The 15,118-nt window shown below is 36.7% G+C and overlaps 1 protein-coding gene across 1 annotated transcript; it reads right to left on the bottom strand.

Annotated features, from left to right (window-relative positions):
* Positions 1 to 4,151: 4,151 nt before the first annotated feature.
* LOC122310235 lies at positions 4,152 to 4,603 on the bottom strand. Its single transcript, XM_043124116.1, has 2 exons — positions 4,476 to 4,603; positions 4,152 to 4,368 (listed from the first exon to the last, which is right to left on the bottom strand). Exons 1-2 carry the CDS (start codon positions 4,601 to 4,603, stop codon positions 4,152 to 4,154), a joined length of 345 nt encoding a protein of 114 aa, XP_042980050.1.
* Positions 4,604 to 15,118: the final 10,515 nt, after the last annotated feature.

The raw sequence follows: 15,118 nt of genomic DNA on the forward strand, positions 1-15,118 counted from the left end.
GGGCTTGGAGCGGCTAGCGGCCTTTATCATGGACAGCCAGGAGGAGTTTGAGGGTGAGAACTTGGCACTCCAGTCTTTGGCGCATTTGACTATGCGCTCCAGTCTTTGCGCTCCTGCCTTAACAACTCCAATGCGGCCCTCCTCCAATTGCACCTGGAATTGTCACATGTCCGTCAAGTTTGTGACAACATGTGGTGCAGCAGCTATTTGGAGGGCCTAGAGAGGATTAAGGATCACGTACTTTCGGACTCGACGGCCTTGAAGAAAGTTACCCTTATAGGGAAGGACTTGATTCTGAGTGCACTCTTGGATGACTCCGCCGAATGATTTTTTTTCCCTTTGTAAATTCTTGTATAAAGTTTATAGAAATTCTCTTTCTTTTGTAAAGACCTTAAACATTAATGATTAAATATTCTTCTTTACTGCTTTATCATGTGTTTTACTTCACTGTTGCTTTTGTTGTTTTCTTTTGCTTCTTCACTGGTCAACCTGATGGGACATGGGTTGAAGCGAGCCAGTAGGGAAACGACCCTTGCCCTTTCTTGCTGGCCTTTTTATAAGCTTGTCTCATTCATTTTCCTTTTCTTGCACTTTGTGTATATGCACCCTATCCACTCAGAGGGGGGGGCGTTAGGTAAGAGATGTCGATTAACCCTAACCTTAGGGAGTTAGGTCACCCTGATGGGTGATCGGGCCCTCACCTTACGGGGAGACAGATTGGGATGCCCTAGTCCAATCCCTCATTCCTAGTCCCCTAGTTGGTGAGTTACCCCACCATTCACTAATTTATCACTAACCTATAGTTAGGCCAGAGGTGGTTTCCCCCGTGCAGGGAGTGCATAAAGGCAGTAGCATTGATTGTGTGAGGATGTGTCTAGGCCAGCCCTTCGGGTGCTTTGGAAGATCGGTCCCTGACCTTTCTTGCCTGCTAGCCTCGTCATGGAGTGGGACTCGACATGGATCTCTAGAGGGGACCAAGCCATGCACTTAGGCTGAACCTTCTTAAGCAACGTCGGGTAGTTGAGAGACTAGTCCTGCACTTTGCCATGAGGCAGGTCGGGCCACCTTAAGACCAAACCGACTTGTTGAGTGGTTCCATACTACGAAAGCTATATTGTTAGAGTAAATGATTTATGCTACTTGCTAACTTGATCAGTCTGAGGAGCATAGTGTAGCTTTGAAGTGCTTTGACATTGGAGATGGCTACCTAGAGTTGTGTCGGGCAGTCAAAGGACTGAACCTACACTCCACCGAGGGAGGGGTAGGGTTGCCTCAGACCATGCCCTCCTTTTTGGACCCTTTCTGGAAGGTAACCGGTCGACCGGCTGAGAAGCTAGTCCACACTTTGCCGTGATGGGGACTGGGCAAGTAGTTCGAGCAGCCACAAGGCTGGACTTGCTCTCCTTCATGAGAGATGCTGGGGCTAGTCCTGCCTGTTGACCCTCATGGGGAGGTAGTTTGTTCGGGTAACTTGGGACTAAACTCACTCATGTTTGTTAATGCCACAAGGAAGGTAAGTGAGGGTCAGGCTGGTGCTGTACCCACTGCCCTCCTTTGTGGGGAAGGTCAAGTCACCGTGTGGGCTGGTCCTGCCTGTTGACCCTCACGAGGAGGTAGGATGTTTAGGTTGTCCGAGATAGGACCCACTCTCTCTTATTGATGCCTACAAGGAAGGTAAATTATCGGGCAGTTGAGGACGTGCTTGCGTTTCACTGCTGGAGGGATCAAGCAACCATAGGCATTACACACATCACTTTGGTATACCATTAAGAAGGTAAATGTTGGAGGGCCGGGAAATTATCCGTTCTTCGCTATGACAGGGATGTGGTAAGTTGTTTAGGCAGCCGAGGGGCTAGATCCGCTCTCCTCCATGCAAGAGGTCGGGCTGCCACAAGGGCTAGTCCTGCCCGTTGACCCTCACAGGGAGATAGTCTATTTAATCAGTTTGGGACTAGACCCGCTCTCCCCTATTGATGTCACAAGGAAGGTAAGTGAGGGACAAGCTAGTGCTATATCCACTCTTCGTCGTGGTGGAGGTTAGGCTGGTCCCGCTTGTTAACCCTCACGGGGTCTAAATAGTTGAGTGGCCAAGGGTTGGCCCCCACTCCTCCGCGAGAGGGACAAGGCAGTGTGGGGCATTACAACAATCCTTTTGCTACCCCACAGAGAGGTAAGTAATTATTGGGATTTTGTTGATGGAGATTTCAGTTGATGTAGGCAAGGAGCCTATATACTTTATTCCTGAAAAGACATATTGCCCTTGAATGAATTTGTGCTAACAACATAGAAATGCAAATTACAAATTATAAATTTTTTAACGATAAACCATTTGCAGATGCTCGGTGTTCCTTGGATGTGGCAACTTGTTCCCCTAGGAGTCTCGGAGCCAATAGGCACCCGAGTGGTTGTTGGTGACAACCATGTAGTGGCCTTCCTATCAAGGGCCCAGCTTTCCCTCGTTTCGAGTGGTGGTCCCTATTTGCTTCAGCACAAGGTCCCCGATCTTGAATTATCTTGAGTATACCCTTTTGTTGAAGCATTGCTTCGCCCTCATTTTGTAGATGGTCGTCGATTCTTCTGCTTCGAGCGTGGCTTCCTCCAATAGATCAAGCTATTCCTCGAGTCGTTCGTTGTTGGAGTCTTGTTTGAAGTGATATACCCTATAGGTGGGGATCTCAACTCCGACCGGTGGCATTGCTTCGTGGTCTTAGGAGAGGGTGAATGGGGTTTCTCTCATTGGTACCCATGACCCGATATGCCTACAGAATTGTGGGATGCTCCTCTGCCCAAGCGCCCTTCCTATCGTTGAGTTTCTTCTTGAGTATTCCCATTAGGGTCTTGTTGGTTGCCTCCACCTACCCTTTGGACTGGGGATGTCCTAGGAACGAGTATCGGAACCTGATTCTTAAAATCTTGACACTAGTCCTAGTAGTGGTTAGAGTAGAACTGCATTTGATTGTCTGAGATAATACTGCAGAGGATGCCAAACCTAAAGACGACGTTCTTCCACAGAAGACTTGAGATGTTGCTTGCCGTGATCGTTGCCAATACATCGGCTTCCACCCACTTCGTGAATTAGTCTACTGCAACTACCATGAACTTTACTCCCTCTTTGCCTGAAATGAGGGGTCTTACCAAGTCGACCCCCTACTGGGCGAAGGGCCAGGGCGAGGTGATTGATGTGAATTCTTTCGGTGGGCTGTGGGGGTACTCTGGAGTATTCTTGGCACTTTTGGCACTTCCGCATGTATTCCTTGGCATCCTTTAAGGTGTGCAGTCTGTAGTATCCCTCCTGCATTACTTTTCCTGCTAGCACATTTTCCTCAAAATGGTTGCTGTAGATTCCGTCGTGTATTTCTGCTAACATGTATCTAGTTTCCTCGAACGAGATGCACCTCCGATATAGGATGTTGTCAACCATGGTGTATCGCGTTGTTCTGTTTCTGATCTTCTTGGCTTCCCACCTGTTGTCGGATGCTTCATCGGAGTCCAAATATTTAATGATGTCCAACACTCATTTTGGTGCTCCCAACTCGATCTTCATCACCTTGATCCCCATAGCAGGCACCTCGACGGTCCTGAACACTGTTAGTTTTGGGAGATGGGTACTCTCTTATCTGGATGTTGTTCTTGTCAGCTTGTTTGCCTTGTGGTTTTTGGCTTTTGGGATTTGCTGGATCTGGAAGTATTTGAAGTAGGCACGCTCGACCTCTATCAGCATTAGGTACTTTCTCAACTTCTCGCTCTTTGCTGTGAACTCCTCTCACACTTAGCTAACCACCACCTAGGAGTCGGGTCATAATTCCACTTCCTTGGTGCCTGAAGACTTGGCAATTGTTAGGCTGAAGAACATCGCCTCGTATTCTGCTTTGTTGTTTGTAGTCCTGAATGCTAGCTTGATGGCGTAGTTGTGCTCCTCGCCCTTGTTTGTAATTATATACACTTCCCCTCCCCCTCCAGCCCGACAAGATGATTCATTGACAAAGACTTACCAGGGCTTCACGGGTTGTGCATATTCAACCTCTTCGGGGAAGCTGGTGAACTTCGCCACGAAATTTGCTAACACCTGTCCCTTGATCGAGGTATGTGGCATGTACTCAATGTTAAATTCGCTCAATTCCATGGCCCAATTTGTGAGGCGGCTTGAGGTGTCAGGCTATTGTAGGATCTTCTTCAAGGGGTCTCGGTGAGGACTTCGCCAGGTTTACCTTCATCTGGTACCGTCTCAACACTGTGAAGACTTCTCGGAGGTCATCCAAGTGCTGGTCAAGAGTTCCACTTTTGACCAACAGGTCATCCACGTAGACCTCCATATTCCTTCCGATCTGATCCTTGAACATCTGATTGACCAACCGCAGTGGGTGGCCCCTACATTCTTCAATTCGAAAGGTATGGCTGAGTAGCAGTATAGCCCCCAGTTGATGATGAACAACGTCTTCTCCTCATCATCTAGGTTCATGTGGATTTGGTTGTACCTAGAGTAGGCATCCATGAAGCTCAGCATGCGATGACTCGTTGTGCAGTTGATGCTCATGTCGATGCGAGGACACAGGAAGCTATCCTTCGGGCAGGCCTTAGTTAAGTCGGTGAAGTCCACGCACATCCTTTACTTGCCGCTTGGCTTCTTTACTAGCACCATGTTGGATAGCCAGTCCGAGTAGTGAGCCTCTTGTATGAATCTTGTAGTAAGTAATTGGTCGACCTTTATGGCGATGGTAGCATTCTTTTATGCACTCAAGCTCCTTCATTTTTGCCTTACCCCTTTAGCCTTAGAGTCCATATTCAGGTGGTGTTGCATGATTTCTTGGAGATTCTTGGCATGTCCTCATGACTCTAGGTGAAGACATCTTGGTATTCCATGAGGAGTTGCTGCACGGCAGCCCTCATCTCGAGGGTTAGTCCGATGCCGATCCTTGTGGTGGCTTTCGGGTGGTTCAGATCCAACAAGACTAGTTCTAGCAGCTCGTTTAGCTCCACCTTCCTAAGTGCGTACTTGTCTCGAATCTCAACATTTGTCGAGGCGCACTCATGTGGGGGCGGGAGGATGCCTTGTGCATTTGTCCCTTCCTTCACGGGGCTAGCTCCACCTTTAATATTACTGGATTTTGCACACTCGCTTGGCGCCGCTTTATCTCTCAGCTTGTTGGTGGTTCCATCAAGCATCTCCTTCTCCCTTCCTCCTTGTGGTTCTAATTTTGTGACTGCTACTTCCATGTTTATAGATGTTGTTTCCTCATACTCCCGAGTCGCCTAAGAATGGATTCTTGCAGGCATACAAAGGACACATGAAGTCTATGAAGATCCCATAGATGGCTCCACTATTAATGTCTTATTTTGCACGCCTTCGAGATAGGCTCTCAGTAACTTGGTTATTCAATATCAGGCCAGCGAACATAAAGAAAACATCGCGTGATGAGGGGCCTTGTAGTGGTCAGGGATTTTTTGATGCCAAAGTCAGTATCGTTGTGCAAGTATGTAGAGAGTTCAGTGAAAGTTCATAATACTTAGGGATCTACTTATATACCTGGATTCTATGGTTCAACCACCCATTCCCTATGTTAGATGTACATGTCACCTCAGCTATCTTCTTAGTCAGGTGTTATAAATGCAATGTGACATTTTGTCCTCTCTGCCCGGTAGCAAGCGCGCTCCGTCAATTCCACCCCTTACTTGTTGGTAGGGGATCAAGGGCTCCCTGTGTGTGTCAGCTGATCGCCTGTACAAGTCCTCTGTGGCTAGGTAGCGTAGGGGAAACCAGGGTGGCGTGTTTCTTACTTCCTTTCCCTTAGGGTCATGAGCCCTTTGTGGGTCAAGGAGTTGCTTGGCCAGCCCAGGCTCTTCATATCTGGGCCTTAGGCCCTAGGGAAAAATCCCCTTACAATTTTATTTCTTCTAGATCATTAATCTTGTCTATTAATTCTAGAATAATACCTTCATGTTGTGATAGATTATTAATAATTTTATTACATATACAATTTTCTATATTTAGGCAATAGCATACATGAACTGTTTCTTAATCTTTGTCTAGATTTGTATTAGATGGTTGTTTTGAAGTACAAAAATCTTTTAATTGATGAATTTCCTCACCAAAGAAGTGGTTTCATCATTGCTTAATGGTATTATAAATAAGTTCAATAACTTCTTTTAGTTCCTTTGATATTTCTAGTTCATGAATTTGTTATTTGACTTTAAAATTGGATTTATAATGGCCTGCTCTTCTACATTTGTAACAAACAATATGTTTTTTTTTAATTATATTTCTTAGCATATTTGTTGGTTTTTTGTTATTAGAATTTTTTTTTTTAAATTTTTTTATAAGGTCTATATTTTCATTTTGTTCGAGCATAATTCTTACAATACTCTTTCCCTTTTTATGTCTTCTAGAATGGCCTAATAATGGGATATAACAAAATTATTCGCAAAAAATACCTAATTCTTTTTAACAAATTTCTTTTCTTTATTGATTCGTTTTCTCATTATAAATCATATGCATGATTAAACTTGTTCTATTTATAGTAGTTATAATATCACCATAAGTGAGATTAATAAAATCTATTGTACCATCAATTTTATTAATGATTGTTGTACCTTCTAGGTAAAGTAATGTAGAAATCTTGCTATGAATTTTTCTTTTCAGTATGATGACTAATAATCATTTATGATCATAACTTTAACCAAGAATAAATATTTATATTAATGAGAATCATAGAATTGAGGACATCAAAAATTAATTAAAAAGTCACTAGTTCTTACTTTGAATTGAATAGGGTCACCAACAAAATGTTTAGTTAATACAAAATCCAAGTGTTAATTACATCTTCTAATGGTTGACTATCTTATGTTTTAATAATTTACAATATTTCTTTTTGTTTGTATTGATTTAATACTCGCTTTTGATCTTCTGTTGAGAAGTAGTGATCCACCATCCATCTAGATGACCAATAAATCACGTGTCAATAATATGAGCTACTTGATTGTCTATTTTTCTATTACTTTTTATAGACAATAGCTACCTTAATTCTTTTTTAAAAATAATTTAATATTTTAAATTCAGTTAACTCTCAATATTTCATTCATATAATACATCTGGAGAAAAAACATATCATACTATATGTTCACTTTCCTTAAATTGCATATTTGGCAGTGTAGGTCTTGGATACCAACTTCGAGTGATAGAAACATGATGTTTAGAGTCTCTGACAAAAAAGTCATTAACATAATCTCCTCTAATTTTATTAACTTGGAATCAATGAACTGACTTTTAATCTTACTAATTTCATAATCATACAATAAAATAGGCGAACTTGTCTTCCTCAAGACATTAATGTGTCGTTGTTCTAATAAATCATTTTTATCTTTGCAGAAGAAGGTTTTTAAATGAGATGGAATCTCATGTGGTATAGAAAAATGATTTTCTTTTGTTTATTTAATTGTAGGATTAATAGGAGAGATTTGTATTTCAATTCTCTCTAATTGTTTACTCATAGTTTGTAGGTATGGATTAGTATAGTTTTGTTGAATAATATTATATATACTTTTACTATCTATAATTAAATTATGTTTCTTTATTGGAGAAGCCAAAACTTGACCACCCGTTTTGTAATATTTATTAGTTTCAAAAGGCAGATATTCATCCAAAATTATTTGATCATTAATTTGTTTAACCCATTGGTTTTTTGTTCTATTAATAGTTGATAATTGGTTTGATTATAAATGTCAAACCATTTTAAAAAAATACATTTTCTTGTATTTCATTTAAAAACTCAATATTTATTTTAAATAAAATCTCTTTCAATTTTAGAAAAAATTGAGAAGGATGTTAAAATATTTTTGTTCATTTTCTTATGACATAAAATATTATTTAAGATAATTTTTATCAATATCAAGATTTCCTTTTGTAATAATATAGATCTGGGCATCATCCCCAATTATTTTTGAGCATGTTCGAGAAGATGATTCTCTATGTTGTTTTTGAGTGTGTGATGTAGAAGGTATATTAGTATTAACAGTATAAAAATATGTATGGATATTTCTTAGAATAACTCCTTGAATTTGGGTATCTGAATTCTAGAATTTATTTTGAAAAATCGAAGTAAACATGGATCTAGATGTTTTATAATTTGAAAATGAAGGTGTTGTATAGTGAGAGAATGACGTTAGGAAAGATATTTGAACTGATCCATCTAATTTTCGATCTATATAATTGTAAAATGTAAAGAAATGTAAAAGAGGTGCTCGGGAATCAAAAACCCTAGCAAAGCAAAAAAAGAAAAAGAAGAGTCTTCTGGAAGAAAAGAATCCAATTGAATTAATTGTCCATCTATACAGTAGTTATTTATAGTATATGAATAAAACCCTATACATGTGACTATGATGTGAGATACAATAAACAAATGAAATGAAAGAATAAAAATTAAGTCCTAATACCCCCTTCAAGATGGAGAGTATATAGAGTGTACTCTCATCTTGGAAACTAAGTAATGAAACTGGTGATAACTAAGAGGTTTGGTTAACACATCAGCAAGTTGATGGCCAGAGGCCCAGTGAAAAGTTTTGATAACTCCAGCTTGTATTTTTTCTCGAATAAAGTGACAATCCAGCTTAATATGCTTTGTTCTTTCATGGAAGACTGGATTGGCAACAATGTGTAAGACAGCCTGACTATCACAAAAAAATTGAGCATTATGAGTATATAAAACACAAAAATCAGATAATAGAGTGAGAAACCAAATGATATCACAAGTGGTAGAAGTCATTGATCTATACTTAGCCTCTGTAGAAGATCTAGAAACAGTGGTCTATTTCTTGGTCTTCCAGAAAACCAAAGAATACTCAAGAAAAATACAATAACCACTTGTAAATCTCCTATTACAAGGACAATAAGTCCAATCAGAATCAGCAAATGTTTTGAGAGATGATGTATTGGTAGCTGGAAAGAAAAGACCATGACTAGGAGTGCCTTTGATATATTGTAAAATTCTATAGGTTGTTTGTAAATGGGGTTGTCTAGGCTGAGCCATGTATTGGCTAAGCCTATTGACATAATAACACAAATCTGGTCGAGTTAATGTGAGGTAAAGAAGTCGACCTACAAGTCTTCTATAAACTGTAGGATCAGGTAACAAGTCCCCCACATCCTTAATTTAATATTATGTTCCATAGGAAATGCAACAGGTTTAGAAGCAAGTAAACCAGCATCTTGAAGAATCTTCAACTAATATTTTCTCTGACATAAAGAAATACCAGTAGGAGACCTTGCCACTTCCAAACCAAGGTCCTCGAGTTTAAACTTCTCATCAAGCAAGGACTTTAAAAGCTCAACAAATTTCATATCATTACTAGTTATAAGAATATCATCAATATAGACACGAAGGGCAATGAAAGATGAACCCCCAGTCTTAGTGAAAAGAGAATAATCAGCTTTGGATTGTTGAAAACCCATATTGAGTATAGAAGTTGAAAACTTAAAGAACCACTACTGTGAGGCCTGTTTCAAACTATAGAGTGATTTGTTTAACTTGCAAACTTGGGACCCCCTTTAACATGAAAACCAGGAGGTAGAACCATGTATACTTCTTCAAATAAATCCCTATGCAGAAAAGCATTATTAACATCAAACTGTGTAAGATGCCAGCCTTTCACAGCAGTAATGACCAAAAGAGTTCTAACAGTTGCCATTTTAGCAACAAGTGAAAATGTTTCAGAATAATCCAATCCTTCAGTTTGGGTGTAACCCTCGACAACTAGTTTTGCCAATATCTTTCAATGGAACCATTAGCATGATATTTAATCTTATAAATTAATCTAATAAACCCATTTATAGTCGATGGGTTTCTTACCAAGAGGTAAAGAAGTAACAGTCCAAGTATTATTAAGTTCCAAGGTTGCAATCTCAGCTGACATGGCATCTCTCCAATGAGAGTGCTTGACAGCTTGATGATAGAACTCAGGTTCAGTATTAGCATAAATGGACATAACAAAGGATTTGTGTGAGGAAGAAAGATTAGAATAAGACAAAAAATTGAAGATATCATATTTAGGAGGAGAAGATAAAAGGGAAGAAGAACCTGATGAAGAAGAAATTGTTGAAGGATCTGATGTGGAGTGTGTAGAAGAGGAGTTGCAATGAAAGTTCTACAAATAACCAAGTACCTTTCTGATTCTAGAGAATTTTCTAGGAAGGTCAGAAGGTAATGGTACAGTGATAGAAATTGGAGAGAAAGAAAACTGAACAGATGAATCACTTGAAGGGGAAGGTGAAGAGGAGTTTAGAGGAAAATCAGTAGATGGTGAAGGGAAAAGTGCTATTGAAGGCACAATTAAACAATCTAGAGTTGAATGTTCAACAAGAAAAAAAGAGAAAAATTCAATTCTATTTTGAGATGCAAAAGGAAAAATATGTTCATAAAAAAAAACATTTTTTTTTTATATAAAAGATTAATTAGTTTTTAAATCAAGAAGTTTGTAACCTTTTATTCCAAAAGGATAACTAAGAAAAACACAAGTTCGAGCCTTAGGGTCAAATTTGGTTTGGGATCTTTGTAAAGTGGAAGCAAAACAAAGGCAACCAAAGGTTCTGAGATGATCATAAGAAGGAGCAGTTTTGAACAAAAGCTCAAAAGGAGATTTTTGGTTTAAAAGATGAGTATGAAGCCTACTAATGAGGTAAGTTGTTGTTAAAACGGCATCACCTTTAAAATTTAATAGGTAGATGAGACTAAATCATTGTTGTTCTAGCCACATTAAAGATATGCTGATGCTTTCTCTCCACAACAGAATTCTGTTGAGGAGTCTCTACACAACTATGCTGATATAGTATGCCTTTAGAAGGCAAAAAAGAAGCAAAAGAAAATTGTGTCATGATTAGTGTGAAGTGATTTTATTTTTAAATGAAATTGTGTTTTAACTATTTTATAAAAAACTCTAAAAGTATGTGAAATTTTAGATTTATGTTTAAAAAGATAAAGCCATATAGCACAAATTGAATTATCAACAATAGTAAAAAAATATTTGTAACTTTCAACAGTAAGTACGTAATATGGACCCCAAACATCATAATGAACTAGATCAAATGAAGCAATAGACAAATGAGCATTATTAGGAAAAGACAATTTTTTTTTGTAGCTAAAGGACAAATCATGCAAAGATTCATGGAATAGTCAATTTAGAAATAAAATTATTCACAAACAATATCCTAAAATTAGAAGGATGACCAAGTCTATCATGCCAAAGCTCATAATTAGAGCATTTGGAGGTAATGAAACAAATAGATGTAGATATTGTTTTAGGTAAACAAGTAATATATGAAGTAAAAGTAGCATTAGAAAGGCCTGACTGTTGCAATACATAAAGACCTCCATGCAATCTACCCACTCTAATCAGCCTCTAACGAATCAGGTCCTATATGAGACAAATGTAAGAGAAAAACAAAAAAGAACAAGTTAGTGACTGTGTTAACTTGCTAATAGAAACCAGTTTGAAATGAAATGTTGGAACACATAGAACATCATGTAAAATAAGATGTTCAGCAATGGAAATAGAGCCAATATGCGTAACAGACAAAGATTGACCATTAGGAAGCTTCACAAAAGCATTAATATAATGGGCAATATAAGTAAAACAATCAATAGAAGGAACCAAATGGTCAGTAGCCTCAGTATTAAGAATCCAAAACTTGGAATCAAATGTAGTAGACTGAGTAACAGAAAATATAGAATGAGTATTATTATGAGGAAAAATAATACTGAAAAAATTATTCGAAACAATTGTATTGATAGCAGAAACAATTGTATTGATAGCAAAAGGAACTGGATCAACAAATTTAGGAGAAGGAAGCATGGACAAAAGCTGTTGTTATTGAGCTTTAGTCAATGAAAAAGGAGAAACAGACAAGGATTTACTATCACTAAAGACAGTAAAATTAGCCATGGACTGTTGCCTCTATTTTGGTTTGTTGTCCGGGGGAAAACCATGCAACTTAAAACACTTGCCAATCACATGACCAATAATTCTACAATGTTTACATATTGGTCTATCCTTCTTAGAAAAGGATTTAACATATTTGGTGCCATCAACATGAGAATCAACATAGGTCAAAGAGATAGAAGATATTTCGGATTGCTATTCCTCTTGTAAAACAAGAGAAAAAACTTTATTAATAGGAGATAGAGGCCCCATAAGTAAAATTTGTGCATGAGCATGTGCAAACGATTCATTCAATCCCATAAAAAAAAATTGTAAAATACATTCCTGTTGAACATAGGAGTTCAATGTTCATACAGTACCACAAGAACAAGTAGGAATAGGCTTGTAATTAGAAAGTTCATCTCAAAGGCCCTTAAAACAAGTAAAATAATTACTCACCAAAAGAGAACTCTGAGTAAGAAAGGAAATCGATTTCTGCAAGTGAAAAATGAGAAGTCCATTTTTATGAGAAAATAGTTCCTTAAGATCGGATCAGATCTCATATGCAATCGCAATCTACAAGATACTAGAAGAGATTTCAGTAGAAACAGAGTTTAAAATCCAAGATATCACCACATTATTACATCAGAGCCATGGAGAAAAGAGAGAATCTGTCGGATCCGAAGGTTTTGGAAGAGATCCATAAAAAATCCAAGCTTGTTTTTCGTAGAGAGAGCCATGGACATCGATTATGACCACGCATGGTAGTTTTTTTCGAGAAGAGGCTGAGTGACCAAAAGGACACCAGGACTATCACTAGGATGAAGAAAGTCAGGAGAAGTAGTATCCTCATATATGGATTTATGAGATGGGCCATGAAAGCGATTCAAGAAGAAGAAAAAGGTCTTATACCATATAAAATGTAAAGAAATGTAAAAGAGGTGCTTGGGAAGCAGAAGCCCTAGCAGAGCAAAAGATGAAAAAGAAGAGTCTTCTGGGAGAAAAGAATCCAATTGAATTAATTGCTCATCTGTACAGTAGCTATTTATAGTACATGAATAAAACCCTATACATGTGACTATCACGCGAGATACAATAAACAAATGAAATAAAATAATAAAAATTAAGTCCTGATAATAATCAATATCATATATAGCATTATTTTATACCTTGGGTAATGGAGTTATGTTGTCTAATCTCCATTTGTTAGGAAGAGTAATTTGATTTCAATTAATTTGTCGAGGAAGTTGTATGCTAGAGTTTGGTGTGCTAGATTGTAATAATAATGTATAACCTTTATGGTTAGTAATTAGAGCCTATGGTTCTAAAGTTGTTTTCATTAGTTTATAATGAATATGATAGATAATAGTTAAAGGGTATGGTCCTTTCATCATATGATAACTACTAGTCCTAATATTTAATAGTAATGCATGTAGAATATTAACATCAAATAATGATAAGGAATAACTAGGATAACAGGTCTTATTTAGTTTCACAAATGGTTTTAACTCATCTCATCTTATCTCATCTCAACATCTAAACATTATTCAAACACAAATATTTTTCAATTTTAAATTTTTAACATTTTCATCTAATCATTATAATTTTTTCAAACTTCCAAACAAAAGACAAAAAATAATTCAATTTTTTTAAATCTCAAAATATATTAAAAAGTTATATTCAAACAAATTTTTATAATATTTTTATTTAACGTTTTTCTCTTTCATTTCCTAAAATCTTATAAAACATCTTAACTCAAATCATACTATTATTCACAAACTATCTCACTACTATTTGTAGATTTCTCATCTCATCTTATTTGTGTAACCAAATAAGGCCTTAAAATAAATGGGACCATGATATAGGCTGGATTCTACCATACCAAATAATAAATCATGAAATTTATAATCATGTCCATTTCTTAAACATAATAATACCAAAGCATTTAATGAAATGATAAATAATAGTTAAAGGGTGTGATCCCTTAATCATATGATAACCACTAGTCTTAATAGTTATTCATGCATAATATTAACATTAAATAATGATAAGAAATAATTAGGATAACAATTAAAATAAATGAAACTTTGGTATAGGCCGGATTCTACCATACCGAGTAATGTATCATGAAATTTATGATGACGTTCATCTCTTAAACATACTAATACCAAAACATTTAACCCACTTCTTGTTAGTAATTTTATAGCAACTTATAGTAACCCAATACGAATAAAATAATATTTTTAGTCAATATGTTGCTTAATAGCTTCTTTAGTTAATAATTATAATGATTCATACTAATTACTCAATCTAATAGTTTTTTTCAACATTTTTTATTGAGTAATTAATAAGAAATGATAATTTATAGGAGAAAGTAGACTACTTATAAATTTGATTTTTGGGGACATGAGGAAAATTCAATCTTGCAAATTTCTTTCAATATCTAATATGTTATAATCCCCCAATCTGGCCCTATTGGAATGGACATTGAAGATTTATTTGAATTAGATCAAAATAAAGAATTCGTAAGAACATAAATATACCAAAAATATGTATTTAAAAGAAACATATAGATAAGATATCGAGGGAACACCACCGAGACTAAAATTGAGACCACCCTAAAGCTTTCCAACATTGATGAGCTGACTAATTAATTTTCTTGACTTACCCATACAAGACTCTTGATATTTTCTATTCTTTCCTTTCAACATATTATTTTGTTAAAATCTGTCTATTTCTTACCCTTTTTTTTATTTTTTATCTCTTTTATTTATTTATTTTTATTTTAATCCTAAGCATAGAAGGCTGAGATGATTATGATATATGAAACAAGAAGTCCTTTAAGATAATTAAGAAGTTCTATAATGGTTGCTCCTATACGTAAATACACATGATATTTATGAAATTGATATTTATAAAACTCAAATATTGATCTCATTCCTTCTTTTTTTTGAAGAAAAATGCTTGGGATCCTGATAATGGGTCCAAAGCATTTCTCCCGACTTTTTTTTTTTCATATTTTTTGTTTTACTTAGTGATTAAGTAAGTGTTTTTTTTTTATTAATGTTATGAATTTCATTTTTTTTAAAATATTTAATAGTATTTTAATAATACATGAAAAAAAAACAAAAGAGAAAAAAAAAAAAAAACTTTTTACGCTTGTCGGGACTCAAATTTGGATTCTAAGTTGGTGGCTGAAGAGCCACTCTCTTTT

The sequence above is a fragment of the Carya illinoinensis genome, chromosome 5 (genome assembly GCF_018687715.1).
Source record: "Carya illinoinensis cultivar Pawnee chromosome 5, C.illinoinensisPawnee_v1, whole genome shotgun sequence".
Classification (NCBI taxonomy): domain Eukaryota; kingdom Viridiplantae; phylum Streptophyta; class Magnoliopsida; order Fagales; family Juglandaceae; genus Carya; species Carya illinoinensis.